Source organism: Helicoverpa armigera, chromosome 9, assembly GCF_030705265.1.
Source record: "Helicoverpa armigera isolate CAAS_96S chromosome 9, ASM3070526v1, whole genome shotgun sequence".
Lineage (NCBI taxonomy): Eukaryota > Metazoa > Arthropoda > Insecta > Lepidoptera > Noctuidae > Helicoverpa > Helicoverpa armigera.
Genome location: NC_087128.1, coordinates 3,986,726 through 4,013,800, shown reverse-complemented (window position 1 = coordinate 4,013,800; position 27,075 = coordinate 3,986,726). Strand labels below are relative to the sequence as shown.

The 27,075-nt window shown below is 34.7% G+C and overlaps 1 protein-coding gene across 2 annotated transcripts in view; it reads left to right on the top strand.

The window, feature by feature from the left end:
* Rab26 overlaps positions 1-26,807 on the top strand; it is an 89,695-nt gene extending 62,888 nt beyond the window's left edge. The window contains exons 1-5 of one of the 2 annotated variants that reach the window (XM_021327871.3): positions 19,497-19,778; positions 21,142-21,252; positions 22,715-22,823; positions 24,289-24,399; positions 24,629-26,807. In XM_021327871.3, coding sequence (XP_021183546.2) covers positions 19,560-19,778; positions 21,142-21,252; positions 22,715-22,823; positions 24,289-24,399; positions 24,629-24,870 — 792 coding nt within the window. In that variant the 5' untranslated portion in view covers positions 19,497-19,559 and the 3' untranslated portion in view covers positions 24,871-26,807. Of the gene's footprint in view, positions 1-19,496; positions 19,779-21,141; positions 21,253-22,714; positions 22,824-24,288; positions 24,400-24,628 lie in introns of those variants that run through there. The other variant, XM_021327872.3, reaches the window with a different exon arrangement.
* The last annotated feature ends 268 nt before the right edge of the window (positions 26,808-27,075 follow it).

Below are 27,075 nucleotides of genomic sequence, written 5' to 3'. Positions count from 1 at the left end.
GATTTAGTCATGCCATTAAGTAGAAATATAACGTGAACACTCGTTAGCAGATTTAATAATAAAATAAGCAATATTATAAAAACAAATATTGTCTGGACACATTTTCACACACGGTCGGTTAGCCCCAAGGAAGTCATTAATTAACTTGTGGTTATGGATGCTAACACAACTGATGAACTACATATAGCTACAAGTATACATATTGATAAATACCTACATATTGTAACACCCAGACCACGCCAACAAACATGTTCATCACACGCATGTCCACCGAACCGGGAACCGAACCCGGGACCTCAGGTTCGGCAGTCCGGCATGGTGACCATTGCGCAATCGAAATCATTCAAACAAAATAACAAACATTAGTGTACGTCATTACTAAAATAATTATAAGCAACAACGAAAAAGCTTTACCTAACCAAGTAAAAATAATTTTCCTCAAGAAATTCTCGGTAAGTACTACTTTATTATATTAGGCATTAAATTGAATTTCGTGTCTAAACTGTTGTGGATTGTGTGAGAAGTGCCTTCTTCAGGAGCTAAAAATAAAAAGGATTTTATAATGAAGTTACCTTAATCATTCAGCATCATTAAAATTACGATAAGAATTAAATTGTCACTAGGTATACTTCGCCTTTCAGGATTTAATAAAATAATTGCAATACATAATTATGTAGATTTGTTAAGAAAACAAAAGCAGCCAAGAGCGACTTGAAATATTTATTATACTTATCCTTGTTTTCATTGTTCATGAGATACAGATGATCAGCGATGTCTTAGTAATTATGTCCCAATTTGCCCTTTGGCTAAGGTAAGGAACCCCAAAAGCTTGTTATAGGTGATAACACTCCTATTTCAAAACAGCAAACAAAATAACTATAAACAAGTATCTACACCAACAAAATCTTGACGAACTCATTTCTTTCCTCTTTGAAAAACTTTGTCCATCTACACGAACACTGTCAAAGCGTGGGGTAGTCCCCCATACTCCCCTTTTATCCCCAAATTGGATTAATTATCGCTTACGAACGAACAACAACGGGGATGGACCATTGTGGACCCTGTTTTATTATGTTTATAGGTTTTTTGCGAAATCGGCTTGGCCCCCACTTATCTCTTTTTGGTAAGCCACGTTAATTGTGAAATTGGTGAGCACTTGAAGGGTTGGTCGTTTGTTTGTTTGTCTTTTGTTTTATATCTGGGTCATAATATGGTAACGCTATTGTTGTTACAATGATGACTAAACAGTTCTGAGTATCAGGCTGAGGCCAAAGAAAAAGTGTCATTCGCACGACCAATTTAAACATCAATGCCTACATACAAAGGTATTATTAAAACAACTTACAAATTCAAGCACTGAATTAAATATTTGTTGTAACAGAATATTCGAGATTTCAAAGACTTTTTAATAAAAATGCAATGTTGCATTTCCACATTGCTTCATACGCCATATTGAAATCGTTTCAACTAGATTCAGATGCTGCTCAAGTTTCGCAAGCTCCAAGTGAAACATTTAATAGACGTTTCTCACAAACATATACTTAGTGTAAGCTTCTTACTAGTTGTATGAGTATAAATATTTTGCACTAGCTCTCTACAGTGGCTTCACTCGCTCTCTGAAGAAACTGTTCTGATGTAGGCACCTATAGCTGTATTTTTTTTAACGACGCCAAAAATCATCATATGACGCTGTGGGTTAGCAGCGCTCGGTGATGGAGTGTCAGACTCTTACTGACTAAAAACCGTCGTGGGCTTTTTATGTACCAGGGCCGCGGTACCTCTTTCGAACATTCCCGCAGCTACCTATAGCTGCATTGCTGCCAAGTTTCATCAGCCAGTTGCGTGTGCAGAAGTAACAAATATACACACATACTCACAATAATATGGTACCTACAAAATAATAAATCTACAGGTTTTTCTTACCCACTTAACCCGAGCACTCAACTGCTCATTTTACCTATCTTCAACTGTTGGTTCATCACTCATATACGCATTGCTAAAAATGTTTTCAGTACACATTGTGAGAACATTTTACTTACATTTATTTTTACCTTATCCTAAAACTGCTGCAGGTAAGAAAATATACTGCTTTAATACGTACATACTTGTGCAGTAATCTGTGCTTGTACCGTTTTCGGATACTGCAAATCTCTTCTATTGTAGATTCATTTTTGACGTAATTTTTAGGATTCCGTACCCAAAGGGACCCTATTGTTTTCGCTCCTCTGTCCGTTCGTCCGTCCGTCCGTCCGTCTGTCACCAGGCTGTATCTCATGAACCGTTATAGTTAGAGGTCTGAAATTTTCACAGATGATGTATTATTGTTGCCGCTATAACAACGAATACTGAAAACTAGAATAGAATAAATATTTTGAAGGGCTCCCATACAACAAACGTGATTTTTTTGTCCGTTTTATAAATCAGTACGGAAGCCTTCGTAAGCGAGTCCGACTCGCACTTGGCCGGTTTTTTAACCTAGCTGTCTATAAGCTATCCGACGTTTCGACGTATTCCGACGAAATTCTTTTTGGGTATTGTTAGAAATAAAATCTCGTCCATACAGCTTCCGTTTTGTTTGAAAACATCGTGTTTTTTTTCGCCCTGTTTTGTCTTTTGTTTGTGATTCAAAAGCTTTTGTGTTTTCCACTCACATCATAAAACAACGGAAAAATGATTATTTTTATTAAATGTGAAAAAACACGGTGATGCTGGCTGATGTCTTTTGTTTTTGACAGTTGCAGAAAGATAGGCTTTTAATATGTATGTGTAATAAGCAGCGGAAAAGTGAAAAACGTAAAACAAATATTTTGGGACCAGACAATCCAAACAGATACTCACCGTGCAATTTAGCAAGAAACTGTTATATTTCTGTATCACATCATACTTTGAAAGTCTACATAAACAGTTCTAATTTGGAAGTATACATACCTACTAAAGAACCGACTTTATTAGGACTTAATGTCGAGCCAATCTCGACATTTTCAAGAAAAAAACCAATCACAACGTTGAAAGTCGCGAACGCGAAGGAAATATAAATACGAAATGATATTTAATAAACGAAGCTACCAAAATAAAAAACGAAAAATAAGCAATAAAATTGAGATTCCTCTTGCCTACTCTAAGCTTCATAAACGTGAAAACACCGAGATTTTAATAAAGCTACGTTATAAATTGATATTTCGACTTTATGAAAACTTTTTCAAAGCAGTTTTCAATTCCGATTGTGTGATTTTGTTGACAAAACGACGATTGTGTCCCTTTGTAGAATAGATATTAAAATTCTGTTTGCACAAGAGGCAAAGTTCACAGTTTTTGGAAAAGCAAAATCATCATCGCATCTGATATCAATGAAATTACTCATAGATGACCACTATTGGCCGACCATTTGCTAAATTATATAAGGTTTCAATCAATCCCACTTACTGCATCAATTTGCTATGTAAATGGTTCCCGCAAAGTGATACTGTGGGGTACCAATCATTATTATCTCAATCAGGGCTCAGTTGCCTACCCAATAACTTAGAGAAAAGGAATCGTTAAACATTGAATTGAATTAATTGAGATTTTAATGTTATATTTCATAGTGGCTGTTTTAGAAAAGAAATCATGACGCGACGAGCTCATACTAGATAGAAATAAGGGCAGAAGGATGATACATAATTATTTCAATTCAATTAACTATTCTTATTGTGTATAGTACCTATGTAAAAGCAAACACTAGAGGGTTTATAACATAGACGGTGTAGAAAGATAAAAGCAGCGTGCTTAGGACACGTGGGATGTGACAACAAATATGTATAATAACGTTGCATAAACGTGTGTGTGTGACAGATGTTAAACTTCCTGCTTCATACCGGTAAACTAGTTTTATTAGACGCAACCATTAAGATTGCGTTGTTAGAAAATAAATAAAACATGATTAACCAAATAAATTGCTAATTATCTGAATAATTAGTATTCAATTTAATTTTTCTTGCAGCATTTTAGCATTCTCTATCGATATAACCAGACGCATTATATTCTTTCGTCGATTTGTTTAAAGGTGGCTACATATAAAATTAACAAATTGATTGCACAAAACTAAAACTAATAAAACCGAGTCAATACCATTGGAAATTAGGTGTTAAGTAATACAACATTACCGTCATCTTGATGTAGGCTCCCATCTATTTGACTTCATTACTGAATCGTGACGTTTTCCCTTCCTTCGATTGCCGTCCCTTATTGCGCGTTTTTAGGGTTCCATATGCCAAAGGTCCCTATTACTGAGGCTGGAAACAGTGCTCGACCGGTGCTCGACGTACCTATATCTGTGCAAGTCTATGAACGCGCACACACCTGCGCTGACGGCCTGCGCGTGATATTGTATGTGATTCGGTCGGGACGTACGATCAGCACTGACCGTCGGCCGAGCACTGTTGCCTTAGACTTAACTTTTCGTCTGTCCGCTCGCCCGTCACCAGGCTGAATCTCTTGATCCAGAATAGCTAGAGAGCTGAAACAATCAAAGATGATGCATTTCTGTTGCCGCTGTAACAAAAAAAAATAAAACTCAGCATTAGGGCCACCCATAGGTACAACATAACGTGATTTTTTAGTACGGAACCCTTCGATTGACGTCCATTATTGTGCGTTTTTCACCCTCTTTTGTCTTGGCAAGTCGTTCTAAAGTGATGAAGGAAAGGGATTGGAACGCAGCAACCCGTGCAATCCATTAATCAATGGGCTTTGTTACTTCTCTGTTTCTGTAATAGCCTGTGCTATTTTGTTAGTATCCTATGTGTTGTGTAACAGGTTGGATTTCAGTTTTATTGGATTTCGTATGGTGTAATCATTGGACAGCTTGTTGTAAATCTTCGTGCGGAAACAATTGCATTTACGGCGACAGATTTTTGCCGCTAGGAATTTGTTAAAAGTGCACATTTTAACAGTATGTTAGGCATATAGGTATAAGTACATAACAGCAGGTTGTTTTATACTTGTTAAAAAGGTGGATTGTACGTTTTGTCTAAACGCATACCTAATAGGTACATTTTTACAATAAAAGTGAAGGTCGTTAATACGAGTTCAAGATTCTTAATTTCGTGTTTCTTTCTTGGATAAGAACTTGTAAATAGGGAAGGACATGTTCTTACAAAGAAAATACCCGCAACCTTTCAACTTTAAGATTTCTTCGGGTTTTTTTCTGGGAAATTAAAAAAGAATCATTGTTTGCCATACAATGCCTTCGGGCGCTTTTTGTTGTACATATACTTACTTTCAACATCTCAGTTGATCACATTTCCAATGAATAAGTATTTTAAGGAGAATCTAGAATTCGTTCGAAGTAACTGGATATTCCTCTGAAAAGTGTTCAGTATTTTTGTCTGCTTTACGAAAAAGGATCCCTTACCGATAGAATCACTTCGTTGTCTGTTTGTTTTCAAGACCATTTCTTCTCAGGAACGCGTATCAAGTTGAAATTGTTTTTATAAATAAGGTCTGTTGTCCCTTTGCAGTCATAAAATCATCAGTTAATTGACTACCTATTATTTTTTATTGCACACACATGTAAGTTTTAATACGTACAACACAAAAAGGTAATGCATATGCGAGCTTAATCCAGAGTTTTTTGGCTGTGTAAGCAAAGAATGAAAAATTTGAACAAAATTTTCATTCGTAAGTTAAGTAAGTAAGTATCGACTTACCGAGATTTGAATCCAGTTCATTTGTGCTTTAGGCCACCATAACAGGGTTTATATACTAATCTCTAACTCAATTCATATTCAAATCCTAACGAGAAACTAGCACTACTTACTGGTCTACAAAGTTCCATCGTTGAAATCATTATTAGTTTGTAGAAAACTTTCGATTACCTCTCATACTGTTGATAAACTATTAATGGCTTTAGCAGTGAAGATAATTTATAATACAGTACGTCCTAGTATAATATTAATGTTCCAATTAAATTTTGCTACCGCCTGTGCCTTGACGCTAGGATAAATTATATCATATATGTTATAATGATGCATAAACTATATAATTGCTAAATTTAATCTGAATCCATTCGGCCGTTAAAGCCATACGCACAAACTTCACATTTTTGCGTTACTCTAAATTATCTTTGATAGTGCATAATAATGTCATAGATGACTAAATAGTTATATAATATTTACAGCTGCGTACCTAAATCTTCATACGTAGCTATGTTTTATTGTGCTTTATATTTTCCGGGTACCAGTAACATTCGTAACAAATGCTAACGAACTGAAAATAGGAGCAAAACGTATCCGTGACGTCACAGCCCGTGAATGTAAAGGATATTTTATTCCAGTTACATTTCAGCCATTTCAGCTTCAAAGGAAAATAGCAATTCGCTCAGGTATAAACAATATACCTATGCAAATTAAATGTTTTATTTCGCCTTGTTGTAAAGTTTTTTAATTATTTAAAACTGTGTTTTTTTGGAGTGTTCCCATTTGAGCTTCAATACATTGGACGCTCACGATTTACCGGGTATTTTGGTACGAAAACAGTGGCTCAAACAAGAATGGTTGGGTTCTTTGTCGGTTTGTAATTTGGGTTCGTCGAGCACTTAATTGCCTGTAAGATTATTACATCTCATATGTTATTAGATACTTACTTCATTCGGCGTATTGCTTCAGTAGGTAATAACTATAATTTCGAATAGTAGGAAAGGTCTGTGAGGATCGTTTTTAACTTCGTCTTGAGATCAATATTTAATTTACTCAGTATTCATTGAATGATATACGTACCTAAGTAAACAATCATGTAATTAGACGCCGTATGGTTTTTATCTACTGTCTCTTCCACTTTAAATACCTAACCTTGAGATACCTAGTCAATTATTTGATTTATTGGACGATTCGCACAAATTTAACTCGCACAAAACGTGCGAATGGACTCCTTTAAAATATATTATTTTTTCTGTAGTCGCACGAATTTCATTTATTGGCGTGCGAATCGACCCCTCACAAATATATAGAAAGCTATTAGCACACATTTCATTTTAAGGTTTAAAAAAATTAGAGTACAGTCGTATTCAGCCATCACTGAAAAAGAAAAACCTTTGAAAAAATATGTCGGCACCATTTTTTACTACCCTAAGCAAAACATAGTTGTTCCCCGCGGTGTCACCCGCGTGGAAATTGATTTTATACTTGGTTAGTGACCCTCCATGCATTAGCATGGAACTAAAATACTCCATGTATGAAGGGTAACAAACAACCGTGTGTTTTTCGAAAGATAATGGATTAGTTGAGTCGTTTTTGTGAAACTTTTAGTGAAGTGAAAACTTTAACTAGAAATATATGGTTGCCATAAAAATAAATAAATAATAAAAATAAAAATAAAAATCTTTTATTTTCAGGCATCGACGGCCCATAGCGTGTTAGTAAACAGTACAAACTTACAAACTATGTTAGTAGTAACACACAAGTACAAAATAATATAAAATAATACACACAATACATCCAGGATTATTAGAAGATTTATCAAGTCCCATGTCTAACATGCAGCTTGATAAATCTATCCATAACAGGCCCTTCTAGCCTTTCTGAAAATAGCTCCGATAAACTAGGTGCCGTAAAAATTTTATATTTGTTAAATGACCGAAAAAAACTGATTTTATTAACGATACTTAAACTACAAAAAATATCAGGCATCAAAGACCCATAGAAAGCATTTAGGCTCTACCTATATATGTATATACAGTCGACTCTCGTTAATTCGAAACTCGAGGGACTCTTAAAATATTACGAATTATCGAGTTTTTGAAATATTAAATAGTTCGAAATTTGTGAGAGAAAATAAATAAAACTTCGAATTATTAAGTGTTGATCAATTATTATTTGTTAACTGCTATTTTATAACAATGACAAAAGTTTGTACTACTATTTACATAGGTAAATATTATTACTTATAAAATAAATTATACAGATAAGTGTATAAATGCTTAAAGGTTTAGGATAAATAATTTGTATTGCCTACATAAACCCACAAAGTTAACTTAATTATACAATTACCAATCGTAAGAAACAAAGAGAATCTGTGAAACATTTTCCAAGAATTCCTGAAGCTAATCTTTAAACCTCTGAGTATAACTTAAACTCCTTGACTATATCAAAATTGTTTGATTAAACGATCTTTGAATATTCTGAGGGTATTCGAGTGGAATAACAAAATTATTGGTTACTTGATTTTAGCGTTTAATTCCGTAAAAACTATAAAATTATGAAAAAAAGTACATAACTAACAATGTGAATCCATATGTCTTGAAATTGCATCTGAGTAGCTAATCAAAAATCCTAATTAATTTTCGAAGCGACAATCAAGATAGGTAATATACTACACAGCAAGAAGAATAATTGCCAAACTGTGAAAAAGATCATCAAATAAATATTTATGAATGTTAAAAAACTCTACCAAAAAACTTCCGATAACTCTAGTTAATTAATTTAATCGCCCCTACATAATATTTACAGAGGCTACATAATTAATTAATAACTTAAAATAATGAAAAGCTCGCAATAACCGAGTTATTTCGCGAACAGTAAACAATAAAACGCTTAAAATAATTTCATAACCATACAAACAAAATACTTAACTACGGTTGACAACCTGTTCACCTGTTATTAATAAAATTAAACAATTTAATTGTGGCCTGGAATTTAATTATGTTTTTAACCAGCAGACTGACGACACGAATTTGTTTAATAGTTTAATATAACCCTTGCTCTTGATACTATAGTACCTATGTATATAAAGGTTTAATGCAAAAGATTCGAATAACTGTTTTAATAAGTTAGTAATATATTATTCCACGATGCGAATTCCCGCAGACGGATGTCCTTTATATGGCCTTTATGGAGTCCTTTTATTACAATCAGGTTCAGTAGGTATTTTTAAAGTGGTTGATATTTAAATGTCTGCTTGCCAAAAGATTCGTCGCAATTTTTTCAAGAAAATAAACAATTTATAAGAGTAGGTATTGACAATATGAGATTTCTATGGCAAAAACAATTAAACCGTAATGGGAAAACAGATACACACCAATTATAAAGTCTAAAAAAATATTCCCGATGCAACCTTTACGTTCAAACCGTACACAATGTGGGCTATTATTTTAAAACACTGAATTCACCCGACGAAACAATATTCAATAAAGTGAGCTTCATTAAATTATATACTTACATGCATACCAACCGACACTCACAATTTATTTCAAAAAGCTTTTACGCTTCACCCAAAATATTCCAAAGGAGCGACATAGGTATACTTATATTTTTATGTGAGTGAGGGAAGTGACAGTATGTATATTATCTATATTTCTCATAATCAGTCATTATCTGCATAACCTTTTCCCAACTATTTTGGGGTCGGTTTCAAGTCTAATCGGATGCAACTGAGTACCAGCGTTTAACAAGGAGCTACTGCCTATCTGACCTCCTCAACCCAGTTAAGTCAACCCAATACTCCTAGGTAAGACTGTTTGTATGAGATACTGGCTTCTGACTACCCGTAACGGTTGCCAAAGATGTTCAATGACAGCTGGGACCTACAGTTTAACGTAACTCCGAAACACGATCATTGGTGTCCAAGATTTACTTAGAAAGTACTTAGAAACTTATATTTGCATTGGTATTTGCCTGATCTGAAATCGAACCCACACTCATACTTGAGAGATTGGTCTACCCACTAGGCCATCACGGCCTTTTCAGTATGTACTTATATCTATATACGTATCTATCTCATAATCAGTAACATCCAGAAATCTGGATAACAAGCGTTAAATTAAATATGCAGATTCGTCTCGCAGCGAGAATTCAATATTGTAGGCCGTAATTCCACGGATTGCGTACTTTTTGTCCTTTATTGGACCAGTTGAGCGTGTTAAAAGGTGAATAATGTAATTTTTATTGGTTTAGCACTTTTTGGATAGACTTTGATTATGATGAGCTGATTAGATTGTTTCAATTAATGATGTTTTAGCAAACCGACATTAGCATACCACCCTTTATCTAATTTTAGATAAGTAGGTACATTGAACATCCTAATTTGTCGAGGAGAACGTGACTAAAAGTCTGTGCTCTTTAAATTCCTACGTTAGAATATGCAACTAATTGAAAAATACAGGGTTTTTTTTGGAAAAAACTCCTATTAATGCAATATAATTTATTTAGTGTTAAAACAATATTCATACGCCTTTTCAGGCAGATTTGGTGAAATAAATTATTATTATGTTGTGATCATGTAATAACCAAAATGTAATGAATAAATAAATCTATCTATCTATCTGTCAAATGTCAATAGTTTAGTGATAGAAAATCCGTTTCACCAAAACATGACTTCAACTTCGATCACAACCAATGCCTTCGAATTAACTATGTGTCTTTAAATATACATATAACTTAAACTTTAAACCTAAAAATAATGTAATAGTATCTCATTATAAACTAGATTAATTAATATGATATCACCTCGACGACTTGAAAGTCCAAACTTCAGACGTTGTTTGTTTTGGGGTCTTTCAGAGGGGTGACAAGTAGGTCTTTGACAGGTGACACGCATATTGAGTTAACAAGGCTTTGCGTGTAAATAAGCAAGGATTCCAGACTTGAAGACCCTTGATGAACTTGTATGCGTCTTTATGATGTCTTTGTGAGTTGCTTCTACAACGGCTCTTGTAAGATTTTCCTTGCAAATGATTCAATGAATGAGCTATAATTTTAAATTGATAATTAATGACATGTCTTTTACGTTTATGGTACTTATTCACTTGGTACCTAATATTATTTTAAGAAATATTAAAAACTGATATTAAAGGGTTTTATAAAACATTGCGTTAGGAATAATAAATGTAGGTTATGAGTGGCATTCTGTCTGAATGCATTCAGAGATGAGACGCAAAGAGAATGGATTGTAAGTAAAATGTTGCTACAAGTTGCACTAACCAAATAGTTGCTAACATGGCGGGTGCCGGACTAAATAAATACGTATAGTAACTTGCAAATGTACTGTCAAAGCTCAGCTCAGCAATATACCTAGCTCAATTCTAGATACTTACTTACTCGTAACATAGAGCTCTACCCGTTTTCCTACAAAGCTTCTCCGAAAGGAATATATTTTACAAAGTAAAGTCTGTCATCTACTGCTTAGGGGGTCCATAAGCCCTTTCAATATCGGGACAGACTGGCTCTAAGATTACTGTAGTCTTTCAATATAGTCTAGCATTTGCAAGTCATGTTTTTCTACATTATTCTTTCTGCCCTTATCCCAATTTTATTTGCGGTGCACCGTCCATCCACAATTTCTTTGGTCGCTCCCTTCATTTACATTTATAAACTTCTTACTCTTAACATGATGCTAAATAATACCTCTACATATTTAAATAAAAACTTACTACCTATGCCATGAATCATGAATATACGAAATTATCAAAAGTGGTTAAATTATTACAACGAGATAAAAGTTATTTAGGTAAGTACTGCCCTACATTATTCGTAGAATTCAAATTATTCTAACATTAATGTTATGTATTATATTCTATCACGTAGAAATTGAGTTGGGAACTTAAATTCTATCATATTTGTTCTGTAGCCCCCGGCGATCTCAGACATCAGACAAATAAAATAACAAAACTATTCTCCATTTTCCTCTATTTCGCTGAAATATCACTTTATTCTGTTATCCTTAGATATTACAAATGGCTATCTTTATTTATTTTGTAAGAGGTTTCACTATTCGTAATAACATTGATCAGATTTCTCACGCTGAATGAATAAGATAGATTTCTATTTAATAGTAAAGATCGTACGTACTGATCTGAGGGTATAAATTAATTTATTTAATGAATATTCTTATATTATAAGAGCTAAGTAAATCTGCGGGTTGTTCGAAAGAGATACCGCGGCCCTGGTACATAAAAGGCCAATGACGGAACACGACGGTTTTTAATTAGTCAGTAAGAGTCTGACACTCCCTCGCCGCTGCTAACCCACAGCGGGAGGTGTCATATGATGATTTTTGAAGTCGTTAAAAAAAAGAGCTAAGTAAATACAATAAGGTCAGAGATTTATGTAATTATAATATCAAATTCTGTATCTAAACAAAACAGCAGACAGATTGAATATTGGAAACCGCCGTTAAAGTGCACTTGATAACAACATCGTTTATCATCAGACCATAAACTCAAAGACCCATCAAAATACAACACCAAAGAGCTTCAATTACAGAGTCAAAGTCAAAGTCAAAGTCAAAGTCAAAATCATTTATTAAAATAGGCTAATACGATTAGCACTTTTTAACGTCAAAATTTTACAAGAATGACAGCACCCCCAAAACGCCCCCCTTTCACCACTTCCTAGTGTTATGGCTGGAAAGAAGAAGCGGTGAAGAACAAACTTCCCAGCAACACAGCTGTCTATTACAATTTAATTATTATTAATTTATTTTACAGTTATACAATTCAATTTTATTTATTATTAATTTAAAACACCGAATAATACAAAATAAAATAAAGCACTTTTGTTCCACTTCAGAGCTGCCATCTGCGTTTATCTGTGAAATAATCATTAACATTATAATATGCCTTTTTAACAAGAATTTCTTTAATTTTATTTTTAAAAGAACTGTCCGTTAATTCCAACAGATGAACCGGAATTCTGTTATAAATGCGTACACAAAGCCCCACAAATGAACCGTGTACCTTATGTAAACGATAATTAGGTGCGGTTAACTTGTGTTTATTTCTAGTATTAAAATGATGTACGTCGCTGTTTTTACTATATGAATCTAGGTTTTGCCTTACGTATATTATATTGGCATAAATGTATTGAGACGCCACAGTCAGAATACCAATATCCTTAAACCTTTCCCTAAGGGAGACTCTAGCACCAAGTTTGTATATAGCACGGACAGCGCGCTTCTGTAGTACGAAAACATTCTCGATATCGGCAGCATTGCCCCACATAAGAATTCCGTAGGACATGATGCAGTGAAAATAGCTAAAGTACACTAAACGCGCCGTGGCTACATCGGTGAGAGCTCTTACTTTCCTGACAGCGTACGCAGCAGAGCTTAATTTACCCGTGATGCCAGTTATATGCTCACCCCATTGAATTTTGGAGTCTACTGTTATCCCTAGAAAAGTCGTAGCATGTACCGTTTCAAGTTCCTCATTGTTCAAAATTACACCGGGACCGAGATTTTTTACATTGGGCAAAGCAAATTTAATACATTTTGTTTTCTTCGTATTCAAAACTAAATTATTGGCTGTAAACCATTGCGTTACTAGTGAAAGACAAGAATTCACGTCATCAAAATCTACTCTATTCCTATCAACTTTAAAATTAGAGACGTGTCATCAGCAAACAATACTACATCACACAATGATTTTAAATAATATGGCAAGTCATTAATGTATACAAGAAACAAAATGGACCTAAAATCGACCCTTGCGGTACGCCCAAACGAACGGGTAGATTGGAAGATTTGACACCATTAACGTCAACACATTGCATTCTACCGCTTAAATATGAGCTAATAACACTAAGTGCGCTGTCTCTAATACCATAGTACTTTAGCTTCTGGGTAAGCGTTTCATGTTGGACGCAGTCGAACGCCTTGGAAAGATCACAGAACACCCCGATAGCATTCTGTGACTTCTCCCACGCACTGAATATATGTTTCAGTAGAGCAACTCCGGCATCCGTTGTGGAGCGACCCTTTGTAAAACCGTATTGTTCCGCATGTAAAATATTGTATGAATTAAAATGCCGGAGGAGTTGATTTAAAATTAGCTTTTCAAAAATTTTGCTCAACGCGGGCAGAATTGAGATCGGTCTAAAGTTACCTAGATCGTTCTTGCTCCCGGATTTAAAGAGAGGTATAACTTTACTGTATTTCATAAGTTCAGGAAAGGTACCTGAGTCAATGCACTCATTAAATACACGAGCTAAATAGGGCGCAATATCGTCAATAATACAGTTTAAGACTTTAACAGAGATACCCCATAAATCACCTGTCTTTTTTGAATTTAATGACTTGAAGGTTCTTACTATGTCATAAGGTGAAATATAACTAAAGGTAAATGTGGCTTCACATTGACTAACACTACTACGTAAAAGTTTTCGGCGTTGGTGGCAGAGGAGTCTAAGCCGCTAGTGGTCTTGATTGGAATATTAGAGAAGAATGTGTTAAATTCGCGAGCTACATCAGAATCTTTCTCATAAACTTGATTCTCATTAATGATTTTATACTGATTATCACGCTGTTTGATTTTCCCGGTCTCGCTATTTATAATATTCCACGTCGCTTTTATTATACTCTTACTATTCTTAATTTTATTACTGAAATACATTGATTTTGCCGCATGACAAACTTTTTTAAACAATTTAGAATAATTCCTAACAAATCTAATAAAATTTTCATCAAAATTATAATTTTTCATTTCATACAACTCATACAGCTTAGCTCTACTCTTGTAAATGCCGGGGGTAGCCCACTCATTGAAGTTAGCCGTTTCTTTTAGTACGAGCGTTTTGGTTTTAAAACTAGAATTAAATTCGTATTTTATTATATCAAATAGTGCTCCGTACATTAAATGGGGATTGTTTTTATTTAATATTTCACCGTCTAGTTTCGCGTTAATATTATTTTTAAAACTATTAAAACGACTGGTTGTTAAGGGCCGACATGTTATTTCCCGCTTGATTTTATTCTTTTTATCAGGAAACCGCGCCAGTTGACCACAATGATCGGAAGTTAGGCCATTGGTAATCAGAGTCTCTGTGGCGCTACAATTAGTAAATATATTATCTAAACAGGTTGACGAGGTTGCCGTAATTCGAGTTGGTTCTAGAAATAAATTTACTAAGTTAAATGATTTAAATAAGTTTAGCAACCTTGTAGTTAAAGAAGATGATTCTAAAATATTAACATTGAAGTCACCGCAAACTAAAAGTGATTTACTAGTGGAATTAAGTTTAGAGAGAGAATTTTCCATTACTGATTCAAAAGTGTTAAAATCACCTGAAGGAGGCCTGTATACACAAATTATAACAAACTGTTCCAGTTCAACACATGATAATTCTACATTGCGCTCGACTGATAATTTTACTATATCTGAACGTTCCTTACATTTTAAATTATTAGTTACAATTATAAGAGAGCCACCATGGATGGCTTCCTTTCTAACGAATGAACTTTGTACTGTATAATTACTGTTATTAAGGAATATTATTTCACTATTTCTGTGCCAGTGCTCAGTTATGCACATAACTTGTACCATATAATGTTCAATGAATAGACTTAATTCTAAATATTTGCCGGAAAGGCCCTGAATGTTTTGATGTACAACATTCAGTTGATGTGGCCCACCCTTTGTCGCACCATGTAGTTTAAACTATCAGGTGTATCAATAGTTGTATTAGTAGAACTACTAATATTATTAAAAGAAGAGGTTACCGTAGTAGAGCCCGGGTCAATTTGTATATTATTTGCTATCAATATAGCAATTTGTCGTTTATAATAAAAACTAAGATACATTGTATCATTTGTCACTACAAAATTATTTATAAATTTATTTGTATCAAAGTACATTATTCTATTATTGTATTGCCTGGTTATATTGTACATTAATAGATTTAAATTAAATATGTAGAGCTCCCATGTGACCTATTTGTAAGCCAATACCTTCACAGATAATAATAATCTCAACAGGAGTTATGACAGCATCCTAGACATTCGCCTCGGCTCCCATCGCGCATAATTGGCTTCAATCAATAAATGATGTAGCTGTAGGTACCTACATAACTAGCTATATAAGTAGGTAGGTATATAAAGCCTGGCAAGCTTATCGATGCGTAAAGATATTGCAAACTATCCGTAGATAGGAACGGGGTACAATCGGGCCGAATAGCTGGGTTTAATATGATTATGATGAGGAAAATCAATCTTTTGATGAATTAAGTCGTGTGCTCATCTTTCTGTCCTCCTTGAATGTACGTTAATATAATAGGTACTATACACGTAAAGGTAAATATTAATATTGTAAAGATAAAGAGTCTGTTTATTTGTTAGTTACTTTGTGCTACTGGATGGATTTGAAAAATCATTTCACTGTTTGAAAGCTACACTCTTCCGTAACATAACTTATATTTTATCACGGTATGGGCCGTAGCTCCCACGGGACGCAAAACTGCTAGTAGACTAAAAAACAATTAGCTGGATAATAACACCAAATAGTTGGTATAATTTCATCAGTGTCGCTTGATTAGTAATGGCATATTACGCGTTATGGTGATCGTGTAAGCCGATTAACTGGCATTGCATTACCTATAGAGCAAACCATAGAGATGCGACACGTGTTAAGTGGACATTAAAATAATATAATTATGTTCCTTTTTGAGGTTAAATTAATATTATTTACCCAAGTTTCGAAATAACTAACCTCCATCGATAAATGGGCTAATCTAAACTGAAATATTTTTTCAGTGGTTCCTGAGACTAGCGCGTTCATGTAAACAAACTCTTTATCTTACCTTCCTGGGCTCAGATATCTATCCACCCCTTCATACATATAAAAGCTTTTATGTAAAGAGTTCAATACTTTCATGTTTTTGGAAATTGTTAATATTTTACAGAAATTAAAGTACCTAATAGTTTCAAAAGCAGAAATTCCCAGTAAATCCTTGCATCGCTGATCGCGAATCGCGATACACTGACACAGATTGGATTAACGCTATGCTTGTAATATGAATACAACTAGATAGGTATACCGCTAGTCAATTAATATGAACCTAATCCTATAACTTCATTGATTCCTTTGTGGTTTGTTTGTGGTTTGGGTCATTACAACAGAGCCCAATAAAAGTACCTATACTAGTTTCTGCCTTCGGTTGCAGTAGCGTCAAAAAAAGAAAGATTGGCTATCTATATACCTACCAAATCACATTTAAATCAACTCAGTAGTGTTACAGAGTTACCTATGTCTATTAACACAAAGAAGAGAATGAAAATACGCAAAAATAAAAAAAAAGATTTTTTCGAAAAACGCAAATGGTAATGGAAATATGCAAGAATTAGAACACCATTTTAAGGCGAGGAATTGGTCAACAATAATTCCATAACCGGCACGCGCATCTAAGGCGCCAAAAGGGGTCGGAGCGTCTGAGCGGGGCGAGGATAACAATACGCGCGCTAGCTTATAAGTAACTAAAAGTCGTAAGCGACAAAATGGTTTTGTAATTTTATTATTTAGAAATGATAATTTGATAAAAATTCCTTCTACAATTTTAAAGAGTATGTATATACTGAACTACTAAAAAAGTTAAGAGGCTTAAATCGGTCCCGTTTGCCCATAATATGTGAATCTCTTTTACCTAATCATGTTTTGACTTCTAACAAAATAAGGTTTACCTATATCATGAACTTTCAGGTAACCAAGTTGTATTTTGATCCGTTTTGTATTTACTGAGAAAAATTGAGATCCTTGGCGCCAAAAATTCCAATTCGTCCTCGTTTTGTAGTAACTATTAAGTAATCTGTGGTTTTGCTAAGAACAGCAACCTTTATTTTGTTCGCTAGCAGGGGACATTGACACTTACGTGCTTTATCTGTAGGTACTTTGTGTAATGTTCTAAATTATAAAAACGAAAAATAGGTAGGTACCTACCTACCTAGTTTCTGTGGCTAAACCACTGAATGGATTAAGTATTTTTTTTAATTTGTTATAGAATACCTATGTACATATGATACCATTTAATGTGATAAGTTATGTTATACACACAAGATATACCTTCTAAAGAATTAAAAGGTAATTCGTATCCCTTTCAAAACTTACATAAAAACAACTTTTAAAAAAAATCGGGATTTCATTTTACCTGATAGTCTATAAAGCGGAATTTTAATGGCCCATCGGGGTTTGGCCTTAAAACATCAAGTAAAAAGCTTTGCATGAATATAAGCCGCGTTAGGGTCCTTCTTAGGGGTTAGTTGAAAATCACTACGTTTTACTTATAAATTCATGGCTTTACCCTCATGGCGGGGAAAATAATGCTCTTAAAGAAGGTACTTATTGTATCTTCAATAGAGGTAAGGAAAGAGGTTTTTATATACCCGTCCATTAGTGTTCCGTAGAAACTGACAATAAAATATTTATAAGTGTCATATAATTGGAGGAAAAGTCTTGGAAAGGGTGCGTAGGTAGAAAGCTATTTAATGGAACATTCACAGAAGTGGTCTTTGAAAGGCTTTTATTTATTATTGTAAAGGTTAAACAGTGTAATTACTTAGCTATCTATAACTAAGTAGGTAAATCTTTAATTATTAAATATATCTAAATTGAATTGCAAAGATTAAAGTTGAAACATTCTTTATAAAGATTGAGCTTTGTTTCATCAAATATAATGATAACAATCTTGAGATTTATCATTGCGATAACTACACAAACGTTAGATTTAAATGATAAATCTTCAAACACAAACAACTGAGATAACAAACTCTAGTTAAAGTTGAACTAAACAAATAGAAACCCGCAGCTGACAAATACCCCAGGGTTATCATCCCTTACAGATTAAACAATAAACGCAACTAAAATATTATAAAGATACACGTGTATATGGCGTATTAAGTAATCTGTGATATGGCGGAAGAAACAGATTCCTACATGCATTTTTCACTACTAGGAACAATATCAAATCATGGTTAAAAAAAAAACACTTTATCGAAGAAGGTTCTAATCTAAGGTACATTTTATCTGCGTGCTTACTTATATCGGAACGCAATCTATATAAAAAAATAAACATACAGGCAAATCTTTTTTGGGATATATACATATAGATAACCTAAAAACTTTGCACCTACCACAGCTATATCTCCACCACCCAAAGGTAGACTGGCAGAAAACGCCTATGGCGTTAAGTCCGCCTTGTACGAAATGTGCAGAAGCATTAATAAATAAATAAATAACCTCACCTTACCTTTCCTTTATACACCTTAACTTATTGATTAACTAATTTAAGCACCGGACCAATTTGTACAACATGTTTGTCTCACTTAATCACAAAATTCTCTTGTTCCACTAATCAAGTTAAAACTACAATTTCCTAAACTTCGTTTCTAACAACTTTGTTCAGATAAAGTTATTGGTTGTCATTCTCAGTTTTAATAGTTTAGTTTCTGAAACTCAATTAATTGTTTCATTATTTTGACAGTTTCTGTTTTATTTGTTCTCTGAGTAGATTATTTTTCTTTGAAGTTGTAACTTTGTTAAATTAAATATATGATAAGCACTATTAATTAAAAACTTCACCAGGTCCTGACTGGCTTTATTAAAAAAGACGACGTTATCTACCAAATACAATCGAAAATAAATAAAATAATAGAAGCTTAAATAAACATAGATTTGCATTGTGTTCTTCAAATTGAAAATAAAGTGATAAAAGTGACATAAAAAATGGACAACACATAAACATTCTAAAAACAAAGTAAAAATATTAGAAAAATCCCTGACGGATCGTAACTGTCTATTGGTTATGACCTAAACGCAAACGCTCAAAATGTGGAATCCAAACGCGATGGACAATAGACAAACGGAGAAGAGGGTTGTGGTCGGCAGGGTCAGGCCAACCTGGGCGAGGAACCTTCCAGAAGCGAGAGAAGATGACGAGAAGAGCGAAGCAGAAGCCGGGGTCATGCCACACAGTGAACCGCCTTCTCCAACTGAGACTTGGGAGCAGCATTCGAAACAAGAAGACAAATATGATGTTTTTGGGAAAGTGAGTACATTCGTTCATTATTATGTAAATTAACTAATGCCATAATTAAGTTATTGGCATAATAAAATATTATTAGAAAAGAAGGTACCATAAAGGTAACGATCATAAAGAACCTTCCATAGCAAAACTACATCTAAATGCAAATAAATGACATTTCCATTGCACCGTGTAGACTAGCAGTAGGTCCTACAAAGGTATCCGAGGTGAAAGTTCCGCGGTAATTAGTTTTAAGTATAGAATGCATTTGTCATACCTACGTTTTTCCATCCATTATTCATGTTTTAAAATTGGGACCGCCATGAATAGTCCATCTTCTAAAACCTAAGGACCGATTATTTACACTAAACATCATAGACAATTTTCAACCAACGGTTGTCTCTTGAACGGCTTAACCTTTATGGGCCCCATTCTCAACAATGGGACATTAAAGGTTGATTATATTACATAATGGGTCAGGATCAAAAAAGGGACACAAAATAAATAAAGACCCCGTTTTCGTCATCCGTAATTTTGGGAGACTTTTATAAGCTTTACGAAAACTAATGGAAATACATTAGGAACCAACAGGGCCTAATGGATGTTTCTTACGTTCCTACCTATTGAAGTTAGTGTTTTGATAGAAGTATGTAACTTGCCTAAGTATTTCTTGGAAACCATGTCTTTACCAGTACGTAGGTATACTTAGCCCTAGTAAACGATTGCAAAAGTTGTGTGCTGTTTCTTGTACTTAGTACCTAGTATTCATTAGTGTGATTGAGTAAGAATAAAGTCTGATTAACTATAGAGTTATAAGAGTATGTAGAGGATTAAGGATAAAATATTAATAACAAGCAAAACCCACCAAAATTAATCTAAATATAGATAGTTAACCAGAACCTTAATTATAGCTCCATAATTACAATACAAAGGGTGATGTTTAACAACATACCCTACAATACAGTTTTACAATATAATTACTGTATTACGCGGTACGTTTAAAGCTTTAATTAAACGTGTGTCTACTCCACGTTACACGACAGAGGGCTTTGGAAGCCCGGAAACTGACTGAACTAATTAACGTGGAATTCCCCACCTCCAAAACCTTCATAGGTACATACCTACCCGAGCACCTACTAACTTACCTTCATAGCTACTTAACTTACCTTTATTTGGGATACTTATTTCAATAATAGGTATCTACTTTATTTGTGCATTTTTCAAAAGGTGCGTCAAGTTCTATTCCAAATAAGTTGTAGGTCTGTAAGTATGTCTCTTTACCAGGCCTTTACATTTGCATGGCAAAGTAGAACTATCATTTAAGCTTTCTACTTTCCAGTCATTTCTGTTGAACAATCCCATTAAAACTTCATTTCAATGTTCGCAGGTAATGCTGCTCGGCGACAGCGGTGTCGGCAAGACTTGCATGTTAGTCCGCTTCCGGGACGGCACTTTCCTCGCAGGAAACTACATATCCACCGTCGGCATCGACTTCCGGGTACAATGACTCACTTGCACGTGCTGTCTGCAATCTATACCTACACTAGGCCTCTTTAGAAAGTCTTTACAACCAACAAAATAAAAAGAAGAAATTAAGTTCATAACTTATTTATGTCCAGAAACATTAGTGTTCAGCTTTTTATTAGCAACACAAAAAGCTGATTAATTTGTTGACTCACTTGTTATAATTAATAAATTGAATTAAATATTCCACCTACTACATCATCATTATAAACAGGATAATGAAAAAAACTCAACTTCAATGTTCACTAAAAAGTTTCATCAAGTTTTATTCAACGAAACGAAGCGCAAAAAGTTCCAATATCGATAGGCAAAAAGTTGATAATGCCATTATTATTTTTAATTCGTGCAAAAAAAGTAATTAATGGCCATCAAGGGTTCCAAGTTCAAATGGGCCAGTGAGTGGCTGCACGCGACCGGTTAGCCGCAACGCTATTGGTGTTCGAAGTTTGGCGCGCTTTTTCCGTTCCCGCCCCTTGCCCATGACAGCTGTGATTGAATCGACTGCTCGCCTGAGTGATTTATTGTTGCAAAGGTTTTTTTTTCGCCTTCTCGGTTTTTGCAGTTTGATTTATTGCAGCTGTCTTTGTGGGCTAGAAAAAATATCCGAGTAACCAATAACGAGTTTATGGCTAATATTTATGAGTGATGAATAAGTAACACTTAATAGGGTATTTTAGTCTAGATGAGAAAAAAATTAAAAGTGTATTACAATGATTGTTTAGAGGAAAAGCAATCGGGAAATGTTAGTTTCACTTCGTAAGGTACATAAATATATTTTTTATTGCAGTTTAAAGTTTTTAGGTTTTTTTATCTGTCTTTGAACACTACGAAATGTCGCCGCCATGCTAATGACGTCATTACGGTAGTAAACAAAAGTGTCAGTTAAAACTTTCAATACATATCAAAATATGTATTACTGACAGCTGTAGTTTTTTACTAACGTAATGACGTCATGACCAAAAAACAATCATGGCGTCCGTTGTGTGCCGCGTTTTCGCGAAATACGCGCGAAATTTGAAATTATGATAAAACAATTAATTTATATTCGTACATAACGTGAGAAAAAAAAATATTTTTAATTTTTTAGAGATATATTAAGACTAAAGAATTTATTTAAGATATATTTCAAAAATGCATGTAATACCCTATTAATGTGCTGTATTAAATTAGTTTTTACTATTTCGTGAGCTTGCAAAATTGAATGTGTTTATTGCAAACACACGCTAGGCCTAACTACATTACAAACTAGAGCAAAGTTGACTGTTTTATATTTTTTTTTTACATAACAGTTTCTTTTGTATCAACTGTGGCATATTTTCTTTCTATTTCCCAAGCCTTAGGAATCCTACCACATATTCGACATGTCTACGACTTTCTGGAAACATTTTGTAAAAAATAAAACATAATTGGTTACAACTAACGCCATCTGTCCACAGAATAAGGTAGTGACTGTAGACGGCATCAAGGTGAAACTTCAGATTTGGGACACGGCTGGCCAGGAGCGCTTCCGTAGCGTCACACACGCATACTACAGGGATGCACACGGTAACGTATATCAGAATACATGATATAGGTATAGAAGGTAATGTGTCCGAAAAAACCTTTTTGCAATAAACAGCTTTGTTTTGAATCAAGTTCTCTTCATTTGCTATCAATAACGCCATCTAGCGGCAATAGTCTGAACTAACTTCTATGTCTAAACCCTCTGCGCGGCAGTGTCCACATGACGCGACAACAACTTCCGAGATTAATTGGATGCAGAATATCATTGGGAATATAGATTTCGTTTGTTACTCAGTTGTTTGTTATACGATTACAACAATAAATTTTTGTTAACAAGCCTAAGTTCTCGTTCAAAATCGATAATTAGTTGCCACAACAGGAGCACAGAAACATTCAAGGCTCGGCCTCGACCCGTTTCTGAGCAAACCGGATCACATTTGCACACGTGTGCTGGAACTAGACTGGGCCACACTTAACCAGTCATAGCCACATCATGTCATTTACTGACTAGTGTCCTTATCGGGCCGCTCATAATTAATTCATACCGACTTTGTCTATTTTTACGGCTTATTGTGTATGGCCGTGGTCCGTGGTAACTGGTAGTCTGTAGGTATCTACCTAGTTCAACTTGGTTTTGGACTACTTCTTTGGAAGTTTGAGAACTTTGAGGTCGATTTAAAAATGTATCATTATTCCTGTCTAAGTAACATAGGTGCCCAGGTACTAGACCAGGTTCTACCAACCTAAAGAGATACATTAAGGATGCGGGTGAAACCACAAGAAACTGCTAGTCTATCAAAACTAGTGGAGTATCGTGCACTATCGTGGAGTTTGTTTGCCATGAATGTGATAAAACTTGTTCCGGAAGGAGATCCGTTATTTATGAGGACAATCATTAAGTAACTACCTACCTACTTAGGTATAGATTATCGGTAATATTAGGACGTTAATTGGTTTTTAATGACCGAACACTTCCACTGATATCTGATTCTACTTGCAGTGAGCAATCTAAAATAAACTATGGTGAGATGTTTGCAGTAGCTTTCCTTATTTTTACTATAGTTACAACAAAGAGGCACATTCAATTCGCAAGTGATAATAAATACCTACCTACATTTAATTATGGTGTTGGTCTAGCTAGGCCTACAGGTAGGGTAGACCAACCTTCGCATCGGATCGCTCACGCAGGTCGCACAATAAGAATGTCCTACGCTTGTTATTAAAAACACCTGTCTCATGTCTGATCCTCATACATATCGCTCAATGAGTTAATAATAATAGTGTTTTTGAGCTACCAACTTTTACGAGTTTAATAATATCGTGTCATAGGTTCTTTCAATTTTAGCGAGTGGTGTTTTCTAGACGGGTACGGACGGACGGTAATAGGTACCTAATATTAGGCGAATATCTATTTCTTTAAAACTGGCCTTGTGACATTTCTGTGATGGAAGATAGGTATGTCCTTTACGATTTTCCCTGCACCTAATCCCACGCATTCATTCAACAGCTCTACTGCTCCTATACGACGTGACCAACAAGATCAGCTTCGATAACATCCGGGCGTGGCTCGGCGAGATCCGCGAGTACGCACAGGATGACGTCGTCATCATGTTATTAGGTAATTTGTTTTTAATCATTATTTCCCCATCGTCATTTTAGGGTCAAGATTGAAAGCAACGTTTTCAAGATATCAAGAACAAAATTAACGACGACGGTCTCATCCAAATATACTGTAATTCCTGGTAACGCTAACAAACTGCCATACCCGTCTCTAACTAAAGATGCGCAGCCCCTACAATACCCAACAAGGTCACATGAACGGAGGTTGTGTAACATTATGCTTGCAGGTAACAAATCCGACAGCGGCCTAGAGAGGGCGGTGAGGCGGGAGGAGGGACAGCGCTTAGCGAGAGAATACCAAGTCGCGTTTATGGAGACATCAGCCAAAACCGGACTGAATGTCGAAGCTGCCTTTGCCCATGTGGCACGATCTCTAGTAGCGAAAGCGAACCCCGTCGACCCCTCGAGGCTGGCCGTGCGCGCGCAGCCAACACAGGAACAGCGGTCTTCGTGCCCGCCATGTTCGTAATTCCGCGGGTAATTCGAATTCAGAATGTGTTCGTTTTCGAAGTGGACCAAAGTTCGTGAACTCTTGATTGATCAGTTGATAATGTAACGCTGGTGTGAAGAGACGTGTTATCGGTGTGAGTGAGCGTATGATGCTTTTTGGAGCCACAAATACTGCACAAGTGTTGAACAATGTTTTATGAATGTGGAAAATATTATATCAATATAATAATGATGATACTTAGGATAAGGTACTTATCAACTTCTACAGTAAATTGTGATAAGGAATAAGTACATACCTTACACCAAAAATCTCTTTATACCCTTACAGTTTATGTAAAACCTGTTAGGTAGTAGATATCAAATGTTTCTTTTCTGTCTGATAGTCAGAAGAAACACCCACAATAGCACAGAACATTAGAAACCTTCAGTATCATTCCAGTTTTAAGAAATCTAAGAAAAAACTTTAATATGTATTACCTATAAAAGGGCTTGTACCTAAAATGTACTTTGATATAAATATATTTATTGGAAAATGTTTACAATGGTAGTTGTTTAATCGATTAATAAGATATTAGGTATATTGTTTATACCTACTTGAAGTCTTGAAACACTATTGTTTCCTAGAAAATAAAAACTTAGCAAATGCGGCAAATGCATATTTTCCCAAGGAAAACAAATATAAAGCATACACTTTGAGCCTCTTCATTTCAAATGGAGTTTTGGAGCGGCATTTAATAGTTGCCATTATTGAGCTTATGGCTGAGTAAAGGTACTACAAAACAAGTTAAGTAGCTGGATTCAAGAGTCCTGACACATAGCCGTAACACATTTTCACGACCAATCAGACACTTTTCAGGGGAAACTCAGGATCTTCAATTTATGACGCCAAAAGTTTGCAAATAGACGTTTTTGCTAGAGCTTGGTGTTGCTACGAATTAGACCATATATAATGAGTCAAGTCTCTATGCCTATGGATGGTTCATGATTCTAATTAATATGCTCATTGATTGCTCACAAAATTTACTGCATTTGTCAAGAAATTGTTTAAAATTTTAAATGCATAGGAAGCAGTTGGTTTTATTTCAGAAGATTCTTTAATTGTTATATTTCATGTTAATAAAGTTAAATAAATCAGTATTTACAGATTTCCGTTAACTAAGTAGGTACGTTGCGACTTGTATAATTTCGTGCGTTTCGAATTATCTCCATTGACGCACTTCTATGTAATAAAGTAGAATCTAAGTGAGAAAACCCTTATCCCTGTGATAACTAATATGTATTAAATTATATATACTTACGTGTTTTAATAATATCGCATTATGATGTAACATATCGATCAAGATTTCTTATTATTGTTCCCGAAAGCCTCTTTTCTGTAATGAAATGAAATCAGAGATATTGTTATATATAATAGTTATATACTCAGATCATATTATAGAGGTAATGTTGCTAACGGATGAATAATGGTTACAATAGGAGGCACCTACCTAATCTTTTCTTTTTATTTAGTAAGGCAAAACGTTCTGATTTTTTGTTTGTCTCAAGAAGTAACCGCATTGCGGTAGATACCTACAGAAGTTTTTTTCTATGTTGTATATTCAAAAATATATTTTTATGTAAGAAAAATAAATAGACTACTTTTGGGTTTGAGGCTCAAAATCATTTTTTTTATTTGTATGTTATTATTATTGCAGCATTCTAAAAATAAAAGCTATTAATATCGTTTCTTAAAATAAAGTTATGTTTCCTTATGACAAAATGTAATTTCTCTCAAGTCTATTTTATATCATAAGTAACGACCTTGATGAAAATAAAGAAAACCGTTTTATGATAATAAGATTCTAATGTACTTACTTGTAAAGTATTGTATAATTATTGTCGTTGCAAATTATGTTTAAATGTTGTGTGGCGTGAATGTTGCTTGTGCAGAAAATAATAAATTAAACCGTGACATTATGACGTGTTTTATTCTCTCATGTATTTATTTTTATGACCTTCCCGATGACCTATCTTCTTTCCTGGCCTGGCCGGGCCATAGTAAGGGTAAAGTACATTATCTGTGTACCTGCGTTTACTTATTCCATGAAAGTGGAAAACCACACAAAATAGGTAAGTATGTGATTATTGCGTATCAGTTGAGTGGCCTAAGCTTTCAGTCAAGTGGTCAAAGCGCTGCAGTTATGCGCATGTTCCCGGGTTCGATCCCTGGAATTACAGTTAATTT